This window comes from Seriola lalandi, unplaced genomic scaffold (assembly GCF_002814215.2).
Source record: "Seriola lalandi dorsalis isolate HSWRI2012SDOR001 ecotype SW California unplaced genomic scaffold, Sedor1 jcf7180002054574, whole genome shotgun sequence".
In the NCBI taxonomy this organism is placed as follows: domain Eukaryota; kingdom Metazoa; phylum Chordata; class Actinopteri; order Carangiformes; family Carangidae; genus Seriola; species Seriola lalandi.
Window position 1 is genome coordinate 633,315 of NW_019525127.1, and position 23,886 is coordinate 657,200.

The 23,886-nt window shown below is 41.4% G+C and overlaps 1 protein-coding gene across 1 annotated transcript; it reads left to right on the top strand.

The window, feature by feature from the left end:
• The first annotated feature begins 61 nt into the window (after positions 1–61).
• gna12a (guanine nucleotide binding protein (G protein) alpha 12a) lies at positions 62–21,947 on the top strand. Its single transcript, XM_023417444.2, has 6 exons — positions 62–809; positions 6,274–6,492; positions 16,291–16,341; positions 16,435–16,635; positions 17,139–17,345; positions 18,498–21,947. The coding sequence occupies exons 1-6, from the start codon at positions 492–494 to the stop codon at positions 18,657–18,659; spliced, it is 1,158 nt and encodes a 385-aa protein (XP_023273212.1). The 5' UTR covers positions 62–491; the 3' UTR covers positions 18,660–21,947.
• The last annotated feature ends 1,939 nt before the right edge of the window (positions 21,948–23,886 follow it).

The window sequence follows — 23,886 nt, forward strand, 5'->3', positions numbered from 1 at the left end:
CCCCCAACAGTCTGACCGTCCCACCGCCGCCCGGAGGAGCTGCTCAAGTTCACAAACCGCTGGCTGTGTTTAGTTTGGATAGGCTGTCCCACTGTGTGAGTCTTTGCGTTGCCTTTTACTATTGTTGTGCGTCGGATGGACAGACTCACTGCGGGTCGACTTCACATTTTATTTTATGGGCAGGAAGCAGCTCAAACATTTCAACTTTGAAACTTTTGTAACATTTCGTGGCTTTGATTTTCATCTACCCAAAGAAGGATTTTTGTTGATGGCGCGGTCTAACCAAGATGGACACGGGTTGTCTGCCGGTTGGAGACTAGATAAGTGCTTCATTCACTAAATCTAAATGTAGACTTTATTTATTTATCCGCAGGAAACGTATTATCCATCAGGTGGATGTAACTGGACTGGGCCGTTTCCACCCCAGAGGTCACGTCCTATAATGAACATTTTCCCACTGAAGTTTCGGTGAACTTTTCCCACGACTCGCCATGTCGGGAGTGGTCCGCACCCTGAGCCGCTGCCTGCTCCCGGCCGACGCCAGCCGGGACCCGGGCGGCAGCAAGGAGAGGAGCAGGGAGAGGGACGCGGCGCAGGAGCGGGAAGCGAGGCGCAGGAGCCGGGAGATAGACGCGATGCTCGCGCGGGAGAGGAGAGCCGTCCGCCGGCTTGTGAAGATCCTCCTGCTCGGGGCCGGAGAGAGCGGAAAATCCACATTCCTCAAACAGATGCGCATCATCAACGGGCAGGAGTTTGATCAGAAGGCACTGCTGGATTTCCGGGACACTATCTATGAGAATATACTGAAGGTAAGGACAAGGTTTTTAATGGGAAATAAACAGCCTGAGGCCCTTAGGTAAACTTTACAGCCCTGATTCCAAAGTTTAATCCTCTAGGCTTCATATAGGCTATAACAGGCTATCTGCTGTCAACACATGTTTTGGTCTTACTTTTATTTTAAACTGATATTTGGTTTGTTGAGAACTTTCTTGAACCACACAAAGTGGTTTGTTGACATAGTACATATTTCTACCCTGAAGTGTGTGTGTGTATCTGTTTGTATGTATGTGTGTGTATGTGCGTGTGTGTGTGCACCCCCTTTGTTTGCTGTCATGGCTGGGCCTCCCTCACCAGCTAACAATACCAGACTATTCCTGAGGGATGAGCACATCCGCCCTGAGTGCCACACAGCCCAGACAAGGATGATAAGAGCCCGCACTTCTGCACAGCGGCATACAGTGGCGGTCCTGTCACGGGCCAGATCAGAACAGAAAGACCCCTCCCCCCGCTCTCCCCATACACTTACTGTCCACCACCATCTAAACTGCAGAGAAACACAATATCTGACGTGTAGGAGCAGATAGAAGAGGCAAAAACAAGGAAGTGGGCGTTTTCTCCACTGCAGCAGTTGTGTGTCCCCTACCCACATTCAGAGATACAAAAAAGTAAATGCATTTGCATCATCACATAGAAACATTAACACGATAGCACATGCCTGTAATCGCTTCTCTCACCCTGCCATTATTCAGCATCCTGAGAACCTTCAATCTCATGAAACAACACAAGTCACAATATCGGTATGAGTTTCTGCCGCAAGAAGCCTAACAGTTATAAACAATTATCAACTGTCAAAATAGTTACTCATTAGATTTAATCAGTCAATTCATCCCTTTGTATCAGCTCTTTCCAGCTCAAATCTGTATGATAATTACAGTGAATGAAGTAGTCAAACCCATGTTTTTCTTTTTTTTTCTCTTTTTTTTTTGTGGCGGCACCATTTCATCAAAAAGAAAGAGACATATTCCACATTTATGTGCATCATTTTAGACACACTGACCCCAAAATTCAGCTGGACATATCTGGTATCTCTGGAAGCTTTGGTATCTCCACTACAACTTAAAATAATGTTATGTGTATTCGAACGAGTTTGACATGAATGACCCACTAGCACTAATTACTATAATGTGAAATAACATATGGAGGTGAATATATACTCATTAGTAAACATAAATAACAGAGATTCATTGTAAATCAACAGTAAATTATCTTAACTAAACTTGATGTATGTGAAAATGACTTCACCACACCATAAACTCAACATGAGCAGAGAGCCACTGGTGGTTTGACTGGGCGGCTGTCTAAAGTTTGGGGCGTTGGTGGAGGATCAGCTTCACCTGTCGGGTGTAGAGAAACCCCCTTTCATTGGAAGCTAAATAAAGAGGAGGAGAACAAAGCGGGGGGGGGGGGGCACACAGGTGTATGGCACAATTTGGCATATAAAGATAAATAACAGAGGTGTGGTCCGGCTCCTTCAGCCTCTGTAATTATACCTCCAGTAACGGATAAAGTTCCGGTATAATCCTTGTCAAAATGGAGTAATTTATTTCCCACGAGTTAAGCTGAAACAAACCAGCAGCTGAAGATCTGCAGCCTGGTGCAAACTAAGTCTGACAAGCTGCACACACCAAGTGCAGGTAGCAAGCTTTTAGGAAACAGCTTTACACTCAGGAGTGGACCAATGAGTATCCATCTTTTTACAAGCTATACCTTTTGTAAATACAATTATCTATCTTTAACATCTTTTTTTCTAAATTTAAAACATTTGGTTCTTTCCTTAAAGGAGCCATTTGTGAGTTTTGCTAGTGCTACATAGCCAGCGTTAGCATTAACAGCTGTTTACCTACCAGTCTAGAAGAACTGTTGCGAGTTCAGCATCAAACTTTATTCCTTTACTCACCAAGAGCTGACTCCGGAGGTGGAAAGCATCACCGGTGTAAACTCTTGTCTCTATCCTGTCTTTTCTTCTACTGAAGTTAGCGTGCTAACCAGCTAGCCCTGGCCCGTCTCGTCACTATCAACTATCAGACTTTCACTGCAGCCTGAAGATGTGGCGTTGCTCAGAGGGTGTGTTATAACCTCTTGTCTTGTAAACACAACTATGGCCAAACCCCAGCAATCAGGGGTGATGTTACAAATTCAGTGTTTGAAAATTGTGTATGTCTTAACACAAAAAGTGCAATTTGCTGTTTGACCCAGTTCAACCCTGTTTGACAAATTTCCATTAATTTTCCCTTTTAAGCAGCTTTAAAGCGAGGGCGGCAAACTCTGGAAGAATAAGTCACAGTCCTTCTCTTTCAAGTAAAAGGTTGAATTCATTAGCATTAAAACACACCGTCACTCAGTTCAGTGCACTCACGGGTTTGCTGCTATACGTTCACCTGGTCTGGTTGGACCAGTAGCTTGGTGGCTAATGTTATGTTAAGTAACTTTACATAGATATTGTTGTGTCAGTTCATAAACTTTACGGTACGGTATGTTTTAGCATTTACCATTACCCTGTAATTGTCACACTATTGAAGCCCCAAAACTCAGCGTGTTTGGCATCTTTGGAAACTCACAGGAATTAAAAATAAAGTTCTGTGGGTTTCAAGACAGTTTGTGCTGATTAAACTGTGCAGATTGAAGAGGTTAATCACTACTTAGCGTTTGTTTGTTGCGGGGCAGGGGAAGGAGGGACTGATTACCTGATTGGATATTGTATTCTTACAGTTTTTGAGGTCTGATCTACAGCGGTGATGTTTTCGGTCTCTTTGTGTTTTGAGAGGACTATGAGACAGAGGAGGAGGGCGGCGCAGTTCATGGGGTGGACAGCATCAATGCAGGAAGGCAGCTACTGTGTAATTACAAAATAGTGATAAAAGACACAGGCCTCTGACACTCCTAGACAGCTTGTAGGCAGCTACTAACCACCACCGACCACGTCACAACTGTAAAAATACAAGTTGTCAGCTCAGATGTGGGATTCTAGCCCCATGTCGTCAGATACTGAGGAACCAGTGACACCAATGACACCAGTGACAGTGACGAATACCAAGAGCTGGTCTTTTGTCGAAGTCTGTTTCTCGTCTCGAGTGCTGTTGCCCTCCATATTTGGGCTTAGGGTAAGGTTGTGAAATAGTCCCTGTATACTGGTGTTTCTGGTAGTTATCTATTAGCTACACCTACTGTGTACGTCAAGCACACAGACAGGTCCAGAACAAGTTTCACAGACAGAGGCTGTGTTCCAGTTCAGAGGCTGCATCCTGTGAAAGGACGCAGTCCGCATACTGGAGATCGGGCTACACCTGCAGCCTCAGAGAGAACAGAATCAATACTGCATTCACTTTATCAGTCAGACTTTTCCATGTTCATCACCAGTAAGTCCTCCTCAAACACACAACAACAACAAAGAGGAAATACCGGTGGTAAACTGGGATTAAAGTAAATTATACGCGAGTTTACGGTAGGAGTTGTGAAACATCCCTTTAATGCATGAAGGACAAATAGATAATAGTCCACCGGAATCAGGATTAAGGCATCTTTATGATTCCCAGTTATCTGTAAAGCAGCATTACCAGAATAGTAGTTCAAACGCAACTATCACTAAATACAAATTGGGCATGTGCTATTTCTATATAACTTAACTACATAAATTGACAAGGATCACCTGAATGTCCATAATAAAGATTGTCCAGCTCACATGGGAGAATGGGAAGGATACTCTGGTATTGTGCTCCAAATTTGGGCAAAAAAAGGCAGCATTTCTTGGCCGAATTTGGAGGCAGCTTTGAAAACAGCAGACAGGCCTGGTCAACTTGATATGGTGTTGTCGTATTTGGTGTAGAAATGTAAACTATAAGGGCACGCTTACCGACTACTAACTGAGTACAGACGGGAAAGAAAGACAAACGTTGTCAGGGAAACAGACAGCCGTACAAACACGCAGGCATACAGGAAGAGAGACAGACAAGAATACAGTGGATTATTCAGCAAATACACAGATTACTGACAAACTGACAAAGTTCATGCTGGTTCACAAACAGAAAAAAAAAAAAAAGTAAATGATTACAGAGACAATAGTCATGACTGGATGTGACTCAACGCTCCGTCAGAGTGACTTTCTGTTAGTAATTTCACCACCATCATGCTGGTGTTGCATCTGCATGTGTGTCAGATGATGGTTACATGTGTGTCTTTGTGTTTAACACGAGTCACAGTCTGGGGTCTCCTCGGTTGTTTAGGTTGTCGCCCGTTTTACTCATTCCCACTATAAACATATAAACGTAAAAAGTGGTAAATGACGGCTCAGAACACCAGAGCACTTAGTCACAATGGGGCATCACAGTCAGACACACATACGATCTCACATGCCACAAACGTACACATAGAGTAGCTGTCACATCTTCCTTTCTTTGTTGTGTTTTTTGTACTTGCCTTTTTTTACTCCTGTTGTACACCCACATGTCTGAGACCTAGGTGGGTCTTTGAATTATCTTGTCTAAGGTTTCTCACAGATTTCTTTTCTTTTTTTTTCCTTGCTTCGGGTTTTTCTCAAGGATTTTCTCTGTCTTCGTGGGGATAAAGTTCGAGCTGTGTCAGGGAATTTGTGTGCATGTAACACCTATTGAATGTGACATTAAGCTCTACAACCTTGATTATTGCACAAGGTTGTCATGAGTCATTGACAGACACACACCACACATATATACACACACACACACACACACACACACACACGTCTATTAACCTACAGTGACCCCTGAAACACTTTGTGCCACACTGATAATGTTTGCTGCTGGGTCATCTGTTGTGTCAATCAATAAATCAAGCAAACAAGCAAACAAGCTTTATTAATACAGTACGTTTTGAAATTTAACATGCTGTGAAATATGCTTCACATTAGTGTCAGTTAATTAACCATAAAATTAGACGCGTAGAAAACAAGCTAGATAACAAACAAAAAAATTGTCTAAATTAAATTTGGATTTTAAAAAGTAGAAATAGTGAGGTACAAATAAGAACTGCCGCTGAACAAAAGGTTGAAAAAGGTGGAATAAAAACGAGGACAAAAGGAGAAACAGATACAAAAGACTGAATCTGTGTGTGTGTGTGTGTGTGTGTTGGTTACTCGGTAGGAGACCTCCCACACAGATCAGTCTGCATGGCTTTTTCTCCAGAAAACCACCAGCAGCCACACGTGCATGTGTTTGAGCACATGTGTGCGTATGTCAGAGACATGTGCTGCACTGTTAAACTTACTCCATGTTTACCAGTATTGCTACTCTCAGTGGCAACGTTTTTTCTGAGGAAGCTGCACATGCAGAGTTTTTTTTTTTATTATTATTCGTAGTCAGGAAATATTTCTACAATATTGCTGACATTAGAAATGACAGTTGTTTCACCACTTCGCTGCATTCGGGCTCGTAAATGTGTGCTGCTTGTGTGTTTCTGCAGGGCATGCGTGTGCTGGTGGACGCCCGGGACAAGCTGGGCATCAGCTGGCAGGTCTGCGAGAACGAGAAGCAAGGCATGCTGGTGATGTCGTGGGAGGGACGCGTGGGCGCCACGGGGGTCGAGCCCAGCGAGTTTCAGCTGTACGTGATGGCACTGAGCGCGCTGTGGGCCGACGTCGGCATACAAGAGGCCTACGCACGGCGCTCTGAGTTCCAACTGGTGAGTAGATCAGAGAGGAGGCTCCAGATTTTTCTGTCTAACGTGCCAACACAGCTGTGTTAGATGATCAAGTTCTCTTTATTGGCTCCTGACGTGTTCGTCTGTACTGACTTTAAACTGGACGTTATTTAACACTAGTGATTATACTTAAACGGATATAGTATTATACATTTTTTTTCCTGCAAAACAGGAAAGACGCTAAAAAATTTGTGCTTATTCAACTAGTTTTAGTGATTTATTCAGACTTCTCAGCTTGTGTGTGAGTTTCCCTGCGATCTCAGTGGCAACATGTGTTGTTGGGTTTTTATGTTGTTGGTGATGGTGGTGAGGATGAGCTGTTGTCACTGGTGATCTACTGATTATTGTGACAATGAATAACCTTAAGATCAGCATCACACAGATTCTACTTGTGTTTATTATCAACAAAAATATGTGGATAGTTTTTTTTAAACAAATCATTTTTTTTTTTTTTACATTAGTTTGAATTAATTTTACACTCAAAGGCATTTAATCACTGTTCAGTTCTGTTAAAACCAGTGGATGCCCATCATGTTAAATTATAGACTACAGCTTTAATTTAACATTATTTACTTTATATTTACTATATTTCAGTATATTCTCCTAATATAAAAAAAAACTGAGTTACAGCACAATCTTTTCCTGTACCCTGTGACAGATGCCCCCCAAAAAAAACAAACAAAAAAAACAATTGTACAGGGCTTCAGTCACGGACATTTCAGACAGTCAAGAGGAAAACGTGATAATAAAATATAATAATGTCCCAAGCTATTCATGTAGCTGTCTATGACAGACGTTTCCTGTCTTTGACCCCTTAAAACAAAGCAATAGCAGCTGATGACTCATCCTCACAGTTAGCATCTGCCTATGTTAAGACATCTTGTTTTGTTTATTTAAATACTTACAAGAATTATCAAGTAATTCACAAGAACAAAAAAACAGCTAACATTAGAGGAAAGTCTTACAAAAATAAATCGTTATATCGTTTTTCTGCTCTATAACGACCTTGTGACCCTTTGGGTGGGTCCCGACCTCCAGGTTGCGAAGATAAGCCACTTCCACTAATCCTCCCATGAACGTCTGCATCAAAAAACCAGCCTCCAGTTCATCCACTGGCCAAGAGTCATGTTTACTCAGAGATTACTCGCTGGCTGACATGATGCTTCTCTTCTAGTGCGTCACAGTAGCTGAAGAGCGTCCAGTGTGTGACCTGCGACCAACTTCACTTATTCATCAGTATGAAAATGTAACATCGCCTTTTCTGTATCAGTGTCGGTTAAACAGCAATTTTTGGTTAAAAGTTGTAAGTCAACCTTTTTTTCTATAAAATCAAAAAACATCCTGGAGCTGAAGACAGCGCAGCACCTTCGACACTCGTCATTCCTCTCCATCATCGGTTTTGTGTCACTCTGCTGTGAAAAAAACAAACCCAACAGCCTTTAATAAAATACCTTGCGCTGTGTATGTTTTCCAGCTCTGTAGTGCCTGTGGCTGTGAACCATAAATGTTTTTCGCTGTGAATAGTTCCACATAACTTCGGTGACGTGAGCAGTGGAGAGTGGCAGCTCTCCTCATGGTAACTGATTTACCACAGCCCGTCCTCACAGCGCCGATAATCACTGACATGCTCTAAACTTGAAGCAACTGGATGATATCAGAAATGTTTTTACCCATCAACCCAGTGTAGGAGCGCTGCACTGAGTGAAGCCTGCGGAAGTATTTCATGTTTTTCCTGAGTAACTTACCTCTCTCCTTTTTATTGTTTGGCGACTTTCCAAATGTGTAATTATTTTTCCCTTGACTGGAAATGGAGCTGGTGAAATAGAGCCCTGCGGAGTTTCATCTGCCACGCTACACTGCACCAAACACAGTTTGAAATGGCTTGTAGATTGCAGTGTCATTCTTTTTCCTTTTACCCATAATATTTTAAACAGACACTCATCAAAACCAGCGGGTTGCAGACAACACTGAAGGTTTGAGTTTCTCTTAACTAGTCACATTGAATAGATGGAAAATAAGGCAGTATTTTATTTTTATTTTTTTGAAAATGCCAGGAATCTTCAAAAAGGTTTGATAAAATGGCACACTTTATTTTCTAGGGATGACAGAGTCAGTCGACCACTTTGGTCAGGACTGAAATATGTCAGAAAGGAGAAATGTGAGCGGCACCAGGGGGTCAAAGTTTATATTTTACTCATGCAGTAAAACATCCCATCATCGGCAGGGTGAATGGGGTTGATGCATGTTAATGACTTTGATGATCCGCCAATTATTCATCCTGCTCCACCAAGAGGTATTTTGTTTCTTAGTGAAATGTCTCAATAAATATGAGGTTGATTGCCTAACATTAGGTCAAAATTTCAATTTTTCAAGTACTTCGGTTCATTTGGTTCATTAAATACCAACAAAACTGAAGCCATTTGTATCCGCTTTAGCTGCACTTCATGTTTAGTCCTAATTAGCAAATGTTAGCATGCTACGATGATGAACATGGAAAATACTAACCTTATATAAAGCAGCATGTGAGCATGTTAACATACTGGCATTAGCTGCGTTGTCTGTTTCACTGATCCACTAGAAAAGCGGTGGACTCTTAATATTGTGATTGGATTTTACAAGACAAAATCTGGGCCAATTTTACATTAAATAGGACAAATTTACATTATGTTAGTTGAGCATATGAAAGCTTGTCTTTTTGTGATTGCATATTATAAGCAAGCATATTATAAACAATAAAAGATGTCACATAAAGATGTCCAGATAGAGTGAAATGGGAGAGGATTTTTTTCTCTGCTGTCTTAAGCGAACCAAACGAATAGTGACAGTTTTAAAGCAGCCACTTACTGTAGTTTAAAGAACAATTTGTGAGCAACAGAACAGTTGGAAAACCCGTCCACAAATATGCTGTGAAGGGCCAGACAGACTGTTAATGACGCGTAATGGTTCAGCAGAATGTCATGAATGATCGCTAACCATATTGTCAACATAGCGAATGTCTCACACCACCGGCATCAACAGATGGTCTCGTTTTCGGTGTGCTTTGTATCGGCTGTGGCAGCTAGTTTATTGGTTCTTTATGTAAAGTGACACTGCAGCGATACTGTCCGCTCAGAGCTGCAAGTTTGACCTTTTACCTTGTTTCACATTTATCAGTGACAAAACAATCTGGAGTCAGACAGAAGCCACTTCCGTCTCCCTCTCACTTAACATACTGTATGTGTGTGTGTGTGTGTGTGTGTGTGTGTGTGTGTGTGTGTGTGAGTGTGAGAGAGAGAGATGTCAGTGCACAGCTTCAGGTCAGACTGCCTTGTCTTATCTGGAGTCACTATGATAAAAGTAGTATGTTCCAGCTGCACAGCCCTTCATCATTCAGGCTCATGCTAGCTTAAAGGATAAGACCCTTGATATTCTTATATTTTTCTTACTGTCATAAGAAATCCCATGAAAAGAACAAAAAACCAACAACAAATCGAAGAAGTGAAAGCCTGAAACAGTTAATAGCTCCATGCGTGTTGTAGCGCTCCATTGATGTCCAAAAACTATTAGAAACACATCAATGAGCCACAGTGTTGCACAGTAGTTTACTCTGAGTCAACCCCACATACACCCACCGTCCTGCAGCTGTAAACACTCATTAGTGCAAGAACATGTGCATACACGTGCATTGTGGGAAAAGGTTTGTCTTTTTCAACCTGGATCTTATTTTCATAACTGTGGCATGACTGACTAATGAGTCACTGATTTTTCCAGCTAAACAATACTGGGACAAGCTTCCTAAATCCTTTATATACTTCCATTTTTCATTTATAATTTTAAACACTTGTCTGCAAGTCCAAATGATAGTAAAGACATAAAGCAGCCCCCTGTGTTAAAGGTCCCATATTTTACATTTTTCCGGTGTTTTATTTGACATTTTGATATCCATAATAAGATGTAAGTGTGGTTTTAAGAACCAAAAACCATCTTAGTGTATCTTCACATCTCCTCTCTCAGGCTTCTCTCTGGAGCTCTAGTAACAACAGGTCGGTGAGCCAATCAGAAGAGAGAAAGCTCCGAGCCTCTCTTCTGATTGGCTGACTGCTTTCTGAGTGATCGAATTAAAATGTAGCAGATTTTAGGTAAAAACCTTTAGAGAAACCAAATCATGCAAGGTTGGATTGAAGGTCCAGGTGAGGGCAGTTACGGTACAGTTGTGACATCACAAAGTTACAGAAGTCCTGACAGCTTGTTTTAAGGCTCAGTTTCTGAATACAGGCTATGTGCATTTCTCTGTGGACTGAGAGTTTGATACTTTCACAGTATTAAAATAGAACCTAGACCTGTTTTATAATCAAAGAAGACATGGAAATCTCATGTCATACAATATGGGACCTTTAACTGAGCTAGCTGTTTGGCTAGCCATCTTACAAACTGCTCATCTGCATCCATGACAAACATTTATTACTTACCATTTCATATATAGCCTTACTCAATTACTGCATGGACAGCGGATCATTTGGTCCAGCCAGCCCCTCTCTCATCCAGCCACTGCACTTTCCATAAAAAACAGAAACATAAACAAATTTCCAGTTGTTTGCTACTACTTCACTTGCATGTGCACACGCTGAATCGACAGCGATCCTCCGAAACAAATATGTAAACAAACCATGTGTAGATGAGCTGAGATTAACAGGCAGCTGTTTAGTTGGCTGGCAAATTGCCCAGGAAGTAGATCTTCATGCAGTTAACAAGCATAACAGCTAACCCAGGGGTTTTTTTGGAAAATATCAGGAGGATTGCAACTGTTTTGCTAGAGTCAAGTTTTTCCGAATCTGTAGAAAGGAGGTGCCTAGTGCAAAGTTAGCGCGGCCCATAGTCAGAATTGCCACATTTATGAGAATAAGACCTGAAATAAATAAAAGAATTCCTTCATGACTCTGTGATTAAAAATAGTACAAAAAAATGCAGAATTTGCTCCTGTTTTGTTCCTGTTTGCTAAAAACTACGGTGCCCAGCTGTTTCAGGAAATTACTTGTTTTCAAAACTGAACTGCTACATTTATAACCCTATCTAAAGTTGGGGCTGAGTGTCACATACAGGGAAGTGAAAGTGAGAAGTACGGAGATGGGCTAATGCATTGTTGGTTTGGGTCTTTCCATGGGATTTGTTGACAATAAGTAAATTATAGAGTATCACCAGCCTTATCCTTTCAAAGTAAGCAAAACAAAAATGTCTACCGCCGAGCAAATGTGCTGAGTTAGAGACTCTAAACCTCCCCCGTCTCTCTCTCTACACTCTCTGAGAGGTTTTCCGGGGATACCACAGTCAGCTTTTCCCAGGCACAGCTGGAGCAGGGCCACGGGCAGACAGAGTGAGAGCGAGGAAAGAGAGAGTCCAATGAGAGGAAAAGAGGAAGGGAGTGGAAAACTAGAGAAGGCCAGGGGGATGGGGAGGCTGAGAGAGAGAGAGAGAGAGCAGAGATAGTGACAGAAAAACAAACCGAAAGCGAGCACATGTGAGGATTTTGTTTATTTGCAGGCTTCTCTGTGTTCCCACCACACCCAGATAACGCAGAGTTTGATATAGGATATAAACACCAAAACCTCCTTTGCTTGACAAAAACAAGGCTGTATATCATGCTGTGATGGTAAACTGTTGCTGTTGCCTTCAGCAGCGCAGACATAAAGAAGGTATGAGTTTAGGTTACACTGTATAGGGAAGTTTGAAGCCCAACAAAGATGTGAAGAGGCTGTAACAGAGGCTGAAACACATGCACAGACACAAACACATATTCCATATGGTTGAGTAGATTTCAACATGCTGCTGCTGCTGTTACTTCATGATTTAACATTGGCTATTCTGTATGTAAAGCACTTTATATGTAGGTGTTTACAGAGGGAAATTCTTTTTCTGTATACCCCTGTTTCTTGTTTGGGTGTTGTGTTAACCCATCTTTGTATATTTTTGAACTGATATGTACATTAATGCATCAGAATTATAATCCTATAATATACATGAATATAAAATGAGGACTTTTACTTCTTTTGACAACACTGTTCTCAACCAAAGCAGCTGCGGAGATTCTGAAACACACCAACACCAGTTCAACTAAGTGCAGCTGTGCAATAAACACAAACAGTCAGACAAACCTAACGCACACACGCGAGCTGTTTGTTCAACGTTTTTCTAACTTGAAAAAATCTGATAAATAAAAGTTGTATTAAAAAAAAAAAAGAAAAAGTTTTGCATGTTAAAAAAACGCAGTAAATGAAAGAGATTTGTGCGACTTAATTTAATAAATTGTCAACATGCAACTGCTATAAGAACCCAGACCGACTAACAGAGTATTGACAACATTATTGATAATTTATCAAGCAAAACTGTTGCTTCTTAAACGGCTGCTGATACAGTTATAAATGAAATATATTGTCACCTTGGACTCTGGGAAACTGTGATGGTCATGATCAAAACGTAATCAATGGATTCATCGATAACTAAAACAATTGTTAGTTACTGCCCTGGATTATTACTCAGTATATTCACACTGTCGGTTAATATACCACTGCAGTTTCTAGTGAAAGACTAGTGGCACACCCAGTCACACACACAGTGCTAGTGACACATATACCTGTGGCCACACACACACACACACACACACTGCAGAATGTGAGCTTATTCAGGTCTTTACTGTAATAAAGCCCCTAATCTGCCCCATACAAGCCATGAATGGAGACATTCCTCCTGCCTTATTCAACTACACACACACACACACAAAACACACACACACACACACACACACAGTAGCTGTATTTTACAGTTTTACTACTTATGGATCTGCATTACAAGGCACTAAAACTCATCTTGGTCTAATAAAATGAATTTATTTTGATATGTAGTTTTATGCTTCCACTACAATGAATGATCAGGCTGTCTCGTTTCTGCTGATGCCAGTTAAAGCGTCTGTGGAAATGATCTGTGTGTGTGTGTGTGTGTGTGTGTGCGTGTGTGCGTGTGCATGTGCATGCTCGCTCACAAATGTCTGTGTCTCTGTCTGTGTTTGCGTATCCCTTCATCTCTGGGAATTCCCCTCTCCCTGCTTTTCCCTCCGACCAGCCCCTCCCTCCTGCTCCCGTCCTGCTGAACCAATCAGAGTGTCCGGCTTTGTGTTTCCTATTGCAGTGACACTGTAGGTCAGCGGCGGGGTCACGGTGTCACATCTCACCCGCACAGGGGTCACGTTTCCTGGTTGTTATGCGACATGTCAGGGACGACAGAGATGAATTTAACAGCGGCATGAAGAGTTTCTACTGATTCTTTTCCGTCAGAAACTGAAAATCTGGGGAAAAAAAGTCTCTGTCAACATGGATTTAAAGTGGAATAACGCTATATTGTAGTGAGGCCCAAGTGTGTGTGTGTGTGTGTGTGTGTGTGTGTGTGTGTGTAATGGTAGTGCTAAAATGACTGTGTAACTCAGTTCTGTCTGACTCTCTAATCCCTCCCTCCCCCATGTCTCTCCCCACTGTTTTCACACACACAGCTGTTTCCTGTTGAATGTGTGTGTGTTTAAGCGAGAGAGGGAGGAAGAGAGAGATTCAATTTTTAACTATTGTCAGGAATCATAAGTGTGAGAAAGAATATTTAAGGTAGTTTGAACATTATACACCGAATGTTTCATCTTAAAACCTTGCTTTTTTAAAAAAAAATGTTCTACATACAGTTCGTGTTGTATTACACACTGAAGTTTTGCTTTTGTGAGTTGTAGCCCGTTTACTACAAGTTACAAATCCCTGACACCACTGCTGCCCTTTACAATCCCACCACTGAAGTTTCTATTCAGCATGAGAATCAATTAGCAGCCTCTTAAAAATTTTCTTGAGCTGTGTAATCCATTGCAGTGACAACCAGCCTGCACTTAAGCCACATTACAACTCAACAATAGTGTAGCATTGACAAGAATGAATGCAAATGTGATGGATGACGCAACTCAAGTTTCAAGAGTCTGATAATTGATTTTTCTCTCGTACGGAAATGAAATGAACTCAGCTGATGCTTTCAAGTGGTTGTAATTGATATTTTTCTAGTAACAGACTTTCAAAAGGTCAGTGTGACAATGTGAACGGGGTTGTTTATGATGAAGAAGCTAGAGAGAATTATCACCTCTCAGTCTTACAGCGCTTTATAGCAACTTTTGTCTCATTGTTTAGCCGTTTGTCTGCAAATCCTCTGTTCTGGTTCACCTAGTAGTGTCATTTTCAGCCACAGCAGGCAGCTGTTTTCAGTGAGAAAGCTCTAAAATCCCACTGTACACTACCTGTCACTATCACCAAACTGCAGACAGACACAGGCATCAACTGCCTAACTAACATAGTTAAGCATTGAGCAGCTAAAGAGCCAGATATTTCCCTCAGGAGTTCATGGAGACAAAAAACAGAGTTTACAAGACAATGATCGTCACATAGCCAGACACACAACTCCAAGTGAAAGCTAATGTTGCTCCATAACTGCTGTTTGTGTAAACATGGAACTGTTTGCCAAAAAAGTTCCCCATTTCTGTGGGTTCATCACTAAAGTTCTCCTTGTTTCCACCGCCCCTGAGAGGCAAAGATTCGGTTCCTGCAGGCTTTAATGGCAAGAAAAATACATTTAAAAAAATCTAAAAAACCATATAAATAATAAAGTATTTATGATTAAAACTTGTAAACACATTGGTGTTCTCCACCAAGTAAAACTGCACAAACCAGCACCATAAGTTAACAGCAGCCCCTTTTGATGGACGCTTGTTTCTGTCAATGTTTCAATAAAGTTACATTCAAGACTTCATGCTCTTGAGAGATTTCAACAGTTGCCTCGTGACACAGCTGAAATCATAGTTAACCTCTCATCCACTGTATACTAGTTCCTGATTTTCGAGACCGAAAGAAATGCTTATGTTGGCACAAATGGTTTTTATGCGTGGGACGTCTTTGTAGGTTTCACTAATCTTCACAAATTTTTGGCTACTTAGCAGTGAAGGCAGACGTGCTGACAAATAGTCTGTAGCAGACATGGAACAACATTTGCATTAATGTGGAATTAAAGTTCTGGCCACTAAATGAATATAAATTCAATATTAACTCCCCCAGTTAGCTTTGTTTTAGCCTTTTCGTGGAGTTTGTTGTCCAGAAAAACAAAATAATGTACTAAAAAACACAAAAACTACAAGCGTTCCCTTTCAAATTACACACTGTCATTTGATCCATTGTTAATATAATAATATTGGTAAGTGCAGCTTTAAAATCTGCTTACAGAGCTTTATGGAGTCATAAAGTCATGTTAGTTTCTGTGCGACAATGTGAACGAGTACACTTAATGTGATTAGAGGGAGCACCAATAAAAACGTGGCTCATGTAAACACAGAGACCCAGTTACAATTCAGTTATATCACTTGAGTCACTTCAGTTCGTGGTCTAGTTATACATTCAGGACACTGTGAAATCGCTCAAGCCTGTCCATAAATGCAGCTTCAGAGTATGTTACAAAAAATATGATGGGACTGATGGAAGGACGGAGATTCATATGATTATTATTGGTCTCATGTTCTCAGTCCTTTGTTGCATCGATTGATGTATTATTAAATCAATAAGCTTCTATGAAATGAGAAGTAAACACGGAGAAAATACAAGAAATGAAACCGTCGTAATGATCAGATTAAGTGGGTTAAGTGGATTACTTGTGTCTTTTGAGTTTGGTTAATGTGTAATAAGATAACTCTCTTCCATTTTCAGCTTTAATGGATTTTTTTTTTTCTCTTCCTGTCTGCAGAGTGAGTCAGTGAAATACTTCCTGGATAACTTGGATCGTATTGGACAACTGGTGAGTCACAGTGACTAAATCTAAAAATTCACTCTGTATTGTTTCACCTCTTTCAACTTTTTAAAAGAAAAAATCTCCCCCTTTTTTTCCCAGAACTATATCCCGAGCAAACAGGACATTTTATTTGCGAGGAAGGCGACTAAAGGAATCGTCGAGCACGACTTTGTCATCAAGAAGATCCCGTTCAAGATGGTGGACGTGGGAGGGCAGAGGTCTCAGAGGCAGAAGTGGTTCCAGTGTTTTGACGGGATCACATCGATACTCTTCATGGTGTCGTCATCTGAATACGACCAGGTACCATTCGAACACATACCCCCACTTCAGATCATGTAACGCTAGTGTGGAAATTTTTAAGAGGTTATTCAGACAGTCTGATCATTATTCTCTGGACTAGTGGAATTACGAAATGGACGAGAAACATCAGAGAGACGCAACATTTGAGATTCACACAAAGCTCTCTTTGTGGTTGGCTGAGGAAACTTGATTGTTGCCTCAGTCGTGGCTCCAGTTCAAATCAAGTCATATGATGACGGCTGAATTCGTAATTGGTGCACAGATAAAACCTGAAATAAAACGACGGATAACATGCGTCTGTGTGTGTGCGTCTGTGTGTGTGCGTCTGTGTCTGTGTGTGTGTGTGTGTGTGTGTGTGTGTGTGCGTGTGTGTGTGTGCGTGTGTGTGTGTGCGTGTGCGTGCGTGTGTGTGTGTGCGTGTGTGTGTGTGCGTCTGTGTGTGTGCGTCTGTGTGTGTGCGTCTGTGTGTGTGTGTCTGTGTGTGTGTGTGTGTGTGATTCCAGGTCTTGATGGAGGATCGAAGGACAAACCGTTTGGTGGAGAGTATGAACATCTTCGAGACCATTGTCAACAACAAGCTCTTCCTCAATGTGTCCATCATCCTCTTCCTCAACAAAACAGACCTGCTGGTGGAGAAAATCCGCACGGTGGACATTCACAAGAACTTTCCCGAGTTCAGAGGAGACCCTCGCAGGCTAGAGGATGTGCAGGTATACACACACACACACACACACTCAGAGTAAGCGAATGAGCATGTATACAGGCTTTCAGTCACAGAAGAAGGCAGGTTAATCAAAAAAAAAAAAAGACAGCAAGTGTGCGTTCCAACCTGAAAAATACAAATCAGAAAGAGGTGGCACCCAATCAAAGCAATCAAAGCCTGTAGAGCTTCAGATTTTATTCACATATCATTGCTGATACGTTTGAACAAGAGGAATCTCTGTGTTGGAAAGATACTTAGAATTTAACTTCCTCTGATGAGACAAACTTTTTCCAAGTCCAGTGAATAATAATAGTTTTACTTTTAAACATTTTATAGCAGTTACATTCTTGTATTCCTCTTCTAGGTTGCACTTTATTAGACTAGACCCTGTGCTCTGTTTGCTGTGCCTTTCCCTGCCCTTGTAGCTATCTGAGAGTTTACACCCCTTTTGAATGATGCCAGCTTTACACCTGTGTTGAATTCGGTCATTGCCTTCACTGCCTTGCGTATAAGTGACTTCCTGTTACCACTGTTCGTGGCTGCAGAGCTGAAAAACTTGTTAAAGCGATGATTTTTTTTAAAGTAAAATGTGAAGCTCTATGGCATTGATTGGTTTGATGATGTGTCACCTTTCTCTACTCACGGAAACACATTTAAATGCACTGTAGTCACCTGTAACCTGCAAATTTGCATAAACATGCAGCAGGTCATTCCATTGCTTGGGATCCATTGCTTACTGATTTGAAATGCAGTAGTGATAAAATACAGGGTACACCACTTTAAAAAAACCCTACATATTTATTTTCAGTGCAGAGGAAAAAAAATACTGTAGAGCGCAAATATATTGAAATGTTCAGCTCTAGAAACTTATTTTGATTTATTATCTATATGGCTATACATATAATCATATAATAAATTGCTATTATTAATAATCCTTTTCCTTTCATCCTCCCGTCCCACACTGTGTGAAGTCTTTGTCATGCAAATGTTTACATGTAAAGAGCAGATTAGACACTTGGTTATCCTGATACATGGCTTTCACCAGGGGAAATCTGGTCCCTAACTCAATTAGAGAAACAGGGTTTCTCGTAGGCATGACATTTAAGAAAACAAGTCACTGTAGAAAGCTGACTGTAACTCAGTTACTTGTTCCTTCCAGGCGTTCCTGGTGCAGTCGTTCAGTCGTAAAAGGAGAAACCGGGGGAAACCGCTGTTCCACCACTTCACCACAGCGGTGGACACAGAAAATATCCGCTTTGTCTTCCATGCCGTCAAGGACACCATCCTGCAGGAAAACCTCAAAGATATCATGCTGCAGTGACCTTCGTGCTGCAGACAACGACTTCTGTCTCTGATTGTAAACTGTGAAACCAGCCATGAACTCGAGCCTGGAGGAGAAGGCCTGTTTCGTTGTGACACATATTAACACTGGCCTGTGGAGCAGTCGGTTGACCCACGGAGTGGATCTAACTGAAACCTGAACCTGTGGAACCCATAAAGTGACTCTGGACCTGTTGGACCTACGTCGGCCCCTGTGGAAACTGTGAGGGTCATAGAGGACAAGACCCTGCATGTAACCTGTAAAAATGTGTGTATGCTGGAAAGACAGTCGCCTTCTCCTACTTGTAGCACTCAAGTGTTTCTTTCCTTAATATACATGTTCAGAAATGTGTAAAGAAAAAGAGAGAAAAGCACCAACTACATGACATGAGCACTGAAAGTGTTTTTCTCAGAAGTATATATGACTGATGACAACCCCGTCACTAAACCGAGTCAGACTGCTGCCTGTTGAAAAGTAGCTGGATCAAACTGTGCGAGCAGCAGACAGCAGGGGAGAGAAGGGGAAAAGAAGGACAAAAAGGAAGAGAGAAAGTTTAGAGCGAGCTGAAGAATGCCTTGTGTTAATGTACATGTGACAGAGGGAGAGGGGAGAGGGCTGAGGGTTTGGGCCCGTACTGGTCATATGCTGTGCTATGTGATTAGGTTGCACAAGTGTTCCTGCCATTGATCTTGAACAGAGGAAAGAGATTAATCTGTCTAATGCTCCCTGTGTTCTCCCTTGCACTGTCGTTCTCTCTCCTCCCTTACTTTACTTTCCACATCCCACCATCATACTGGGGATGAACAGCTGCAGATAGTAAGTCGTATTCCTCTTAACCTATCCCTCTCCTCTTCTCTCTGGCACAAAAGACAGATTGTTCGCCTCCTCTCTCTGCAGCAGGAACAGCAGACGGTCAAATTAGTGACTCTTTTTGGTTTAAAGAAACACACAGCTCCTGATTTTGCATGAATTATGGTTCATCTCTACAACATCCCAGCAAACTTAACCTGAGGCTTATTGTATAAATATCCCCTTTTAAAAAGGAGACTCTGGGATACGGTTACACTGCTCGTTCCTGGTCTTTTGTCCGGTGAACGTGACGAGAACAGCGGAGCATGACAGGGTCGAACTAACTTTATTCCCATGTTTCCGGCAGCCATTTTGGACTTTACTGTACCGACTGTAGCAGTTGGGATGAGAGGTTGACAAAACATCAAAACAGTAACGAGTGAAAGAAACGAGCCAGACTGAGCGGCGTTTATTCTACTATGTCTGGCATTTTCTATATTGAGACATCTCAAGAGGGTGTTTTAAAGTCAGTGTTTACCCTCGAGTAATTGGACAGAAATAGAAAATTATTCAACAATAATTTTGCTGGTGAATTAATCGTTTGTTATTAATCAAGTAAACATCTAGATGTGGTCATTTTAATTTGGTTTCCTCTAATTAAATGGGTTTGAATTTCAGACTGCTGCTGCTGTTGCTGCTGCTGCCGACTTTGGCTCTTTCATTATATTCTGACATTTTAAAGCTGCACTAGTCAATATTTTTATATCACCAAAGGAAAACGTTACTGTGTAAAGGTCGCTCATAGTGATGAACCCACAGAAAAGTTATTGATCGACTCTGCAGTTCCCCTCAGCGATGTGGAGAGCGTTGAAGCATCTTTCAGCTCTTTGTTTTGAGCTGGGTTCAGTGCTGCTGCCTTTAAGAGCAGCGTTTCCAGCTGATTTTATTTTTAAACAATAAAACCGATAAACTTACTGGACAAAAGTTGCTCTGCACCAAACAGCAGACACTAGCAACTAGTTGGTGGACATAGTGGAGCATTAAGCAGCTGAACAGTCTGATATTTCCTTCAGGAGGAGGTGGAGAACAAAATCGGAGCTTAAAGAGAGTGATTATTGGAATTAGATTCATCACATGGTCATGAACACGACTCCAAATAAATACTTATGTTGCTGTTTGTCTGTTGGATGTGTGAATACGCAAATCTTTGCCAACAAGTTCACCATGCTAACACTGAATGGTGGGTTCACAGCTTATTGTAATGCCCCTAGGTGGCCCAAAAAAATTAAAAATGCGTTAGTGCAGTTTTAAAGACCAATTGATTAATCAAGCAATCAAAATAATTCATCACTAATGAAAATAATCACTAGTTGCAGCCTTATTTATGTCTTGTTCACCAGTGAGAGTTACCTGGTAATGTAGCATAAAGAAAAAAAAGTACTGTTGCTATGGTTACTTGCAGTTTTACATAACTTTGTGCACTGATTTCAAACGGTGGTTAAACTGGTGGTAGTTCCCATGTCGGTGGGTGGTGTCATTTTACATGATTTTACTGAATGCCTGTCGGCCAATCAGGAACAAGTACGTTCAAAATATGTTCAAATTTGAACCCCGATCTTCTTCTCCCATTCCTGTGTATTATGTTTTCAAGTGGAGGATTTGTGAGATGACGATGCTGATTTGATTCCCAGTGTTTGCATGATGTGCATTTTGGTACGCAGCAGTAGGACACAGCTGGGCTGCTCCTCCCACCCTGAGTATTGAGTCCAAATGGCCTTGAGAGGAATGAGGCTGCTCATGAGCACTTCCACATGCCTTATTATATTAAACTGTGTAGTTTGTCTGTTCTTGTGTGTGTTCATAGTGACTTATGGCCCTTTTGTGCATGTTTATACTCCCTGTACATAGAAAACTGTAAGTATTTGCCTGACACTGTGTGTTAACCTTACAATACAAACGCCACTCGGTCTAACAGTATCACTGTAACTGTAATGTTGCTGTAACATTTGTCGTTAACTAACCTACCTTTTCCACTCACACAAGTTTTTTTTTTTATTGTAAGTGTCGTCATTGCACTGGATGTGACCAAGAGAAAAACGACCAGAAGGGAAAAATGTCTGGGGGGGCGGGAGGCAAAGAAACAAATAAACAGGCAGCAGATTTGAAAGGCGAGCAGGATGGAGGCAGAGGATGAAGAGAGGGAGGTCTTCTGCTGTTGTTTTTTTGTTTCCCAGTGCCTTGGCTCTGTGCTCTGTGGTGAAATACACTGCCTTTTGCTGACATGCTGTTTCTTTATTTTCTCAGTGTTGGCGTCTGTGTGTATTTGATTGTGTATATGGTAAAGCAAAAGGTCAAGAACCTCTGAGCTGGAAATTGAAAAGTGGTGGAACGACTAGCAGAGGGGGGGGGGCAAGAGAGAGGTGGCAGAGGAGTTTGAAGTTCATGAAGGCGATGGTTGTGGATGTGGCGAAGAAAATAAATTCAAATGTGTTTTTCTTATGTCCTGGGGCAGTTTGATCACTATTTATGAACACATGCATAGCCAGAGTTGAAGCTCCTGATAAGTAATGTCATACTAATGTATAGCCTGGAGGCTAACCATAGGCTCTTAGTCCACGTAATGTAATATGAAACTCATCAGCTAAAGCTATCAGACCACTGGGCATAAGAGTGAAGTTAAAGTCGGGCAATATCTCTGTTACCCAGCAGAGTCTGACCTTTGCTTTGGCTTTTAATCAGAGGAGCTCTGATACATAACAGACTGCGAGTCTCAAGAGAGAGGGAGGGAGCCCAGAAACAACTAGACCAGAGTATTAGCGTCGTTTTAGAAATCACTGGTTAACATAGATTTATTTACACAGGATGTGAGTAAAATGTAATTTAAAGATCCCCCCCACACACACACACACACATACACACACACGTGGCAGCCTACATGATCTCCACAAACAAACAAAAAAAGACAGAAATGACCCTGTGAATGTGTAGGCACAGACTGGGAGAGGGACAAAGGGAGGAAGAGGGAATACAAGAAAAAGTAAGAGGATGGAGGGAGGGAGAGAGGAGAAGGAGGAGGGAGAGGGGGGCAGTGGGGGAGGTCATGTTTCCTCTGTTGAGCCCACTTCCTGTCCTGATCCCAAAATGGAGAGACTGTAAGGACGACATCCCTTTGCCTGTTTCGATCTGCCCCCCCCCTTCTCCCACTCCCACACACACACACACACACACACACACACATATACACACATACACACACATACACACATACACACACATCAGAGAAACCCAAACCAGCCTCCCGCAGTATCCTACAAAGGAGATGAGAGGAAAAAGCAGGGAGCAGAAAAATATATCCCCAGTGGTCTCTGAAACATTAGGAAGCCTTCGTTTATAGAGGCAGAGAGGCGCAGGACATTTTGTCCTCAGGTTTCACTTCCACATGTGTGTGTTGCATGCGGCCTATATACAGCATGTGTGCGTGTTTATATCTGTGTTAAACTACATGCTACGGCCATTAGCAAAACACTCCTGCAGGGATAGTTTAATATTTGATTACTAGTCTTTCCTTGAAGCGAATTTCATATTTTAGAATTTATTATTATGGAGATTATTATTAGGTTAGGTTACTTTAGGTAAATTTGTTTTGCAGTAAAAAGAGGCATCAGTTTTACACATACACATTTAACACACACCACAGACAACACTATGTGCACAAGGTAAATTAATAAATTAAATGCAGCATCACTACAACTCACATTATTATTATTATTATTATATTGTAACATGTTAATGTGACTACAAAAAGCAAAGAATACAAACTTATGAATCACTTAGGAAGATACAAGGCCTTTTTTAACAGCAGACATTTTGACTTGTCACAGTGGGAAAGGCACAGGTGTTGCTAATATCATTAACGATGACTCCCAGGTAGCCATGACAATAGTGAGGCAGTGTGCAGGAATCATTCATGTTATTATTTAACCCCTGTACTGTTTCCTGCTGTAACAAATCAAGATGTCCTCTGTGAAAAAGACCAATATTTTTTTACGATAACTGCACACAGTAGGTGCAAATATGGTTTCTGTGTGGAATGGTCAACTGTCTTTTCATAAAAAAAATTGTGCATCTAACATTAATATCTCCTCAAACGTAAACTCAGCTGCTTTTGGCATCATATCTTTTGTACTTTTTCCTTGCACTTTGCCATTTTGAAAACCTCCAGGACAAAAAAAATATTTTATCTAATTGGAACAGCTACTCTTTTGTTTTCATTTGGCAAGCAACAGTGCAACACCGTGATTTGCACAGATCTGCATTTTGACATGCTGTCACATGACCAACCACCACGTGCTGGTCACTGCAGCTGCATACTTCCAAGTTGATAGATAAATTGAGTTTACTTGTTAACACCCCAGACTAAACAGCTGTCAATCCGGCA

Bases quoted from the DNA above. Each gene is read 5' to 3' on its own strand.
- gna12a (XM_023417444.2), top strand. From the start codon at position 492: ATGTCGGGAGTGGTCCGCACCCTGAGCCGCTGCCTGCTCCCGGCCGAC. The intron at 16,636-17,138 runs GTACCATTCGAA...GTGTGATTCCAG, and splicing joins CGTCATCTGAATACGACCAG to GTCTTGATGGAGGATCGAAG. The intron at 17,346-18,497 runs GTATACACACAC...TGTTCCTTCCAG, and splicing joins GCAGGCTAGAGGATGTGCAG to GCGTTCCTGGTGCAGTCGTT.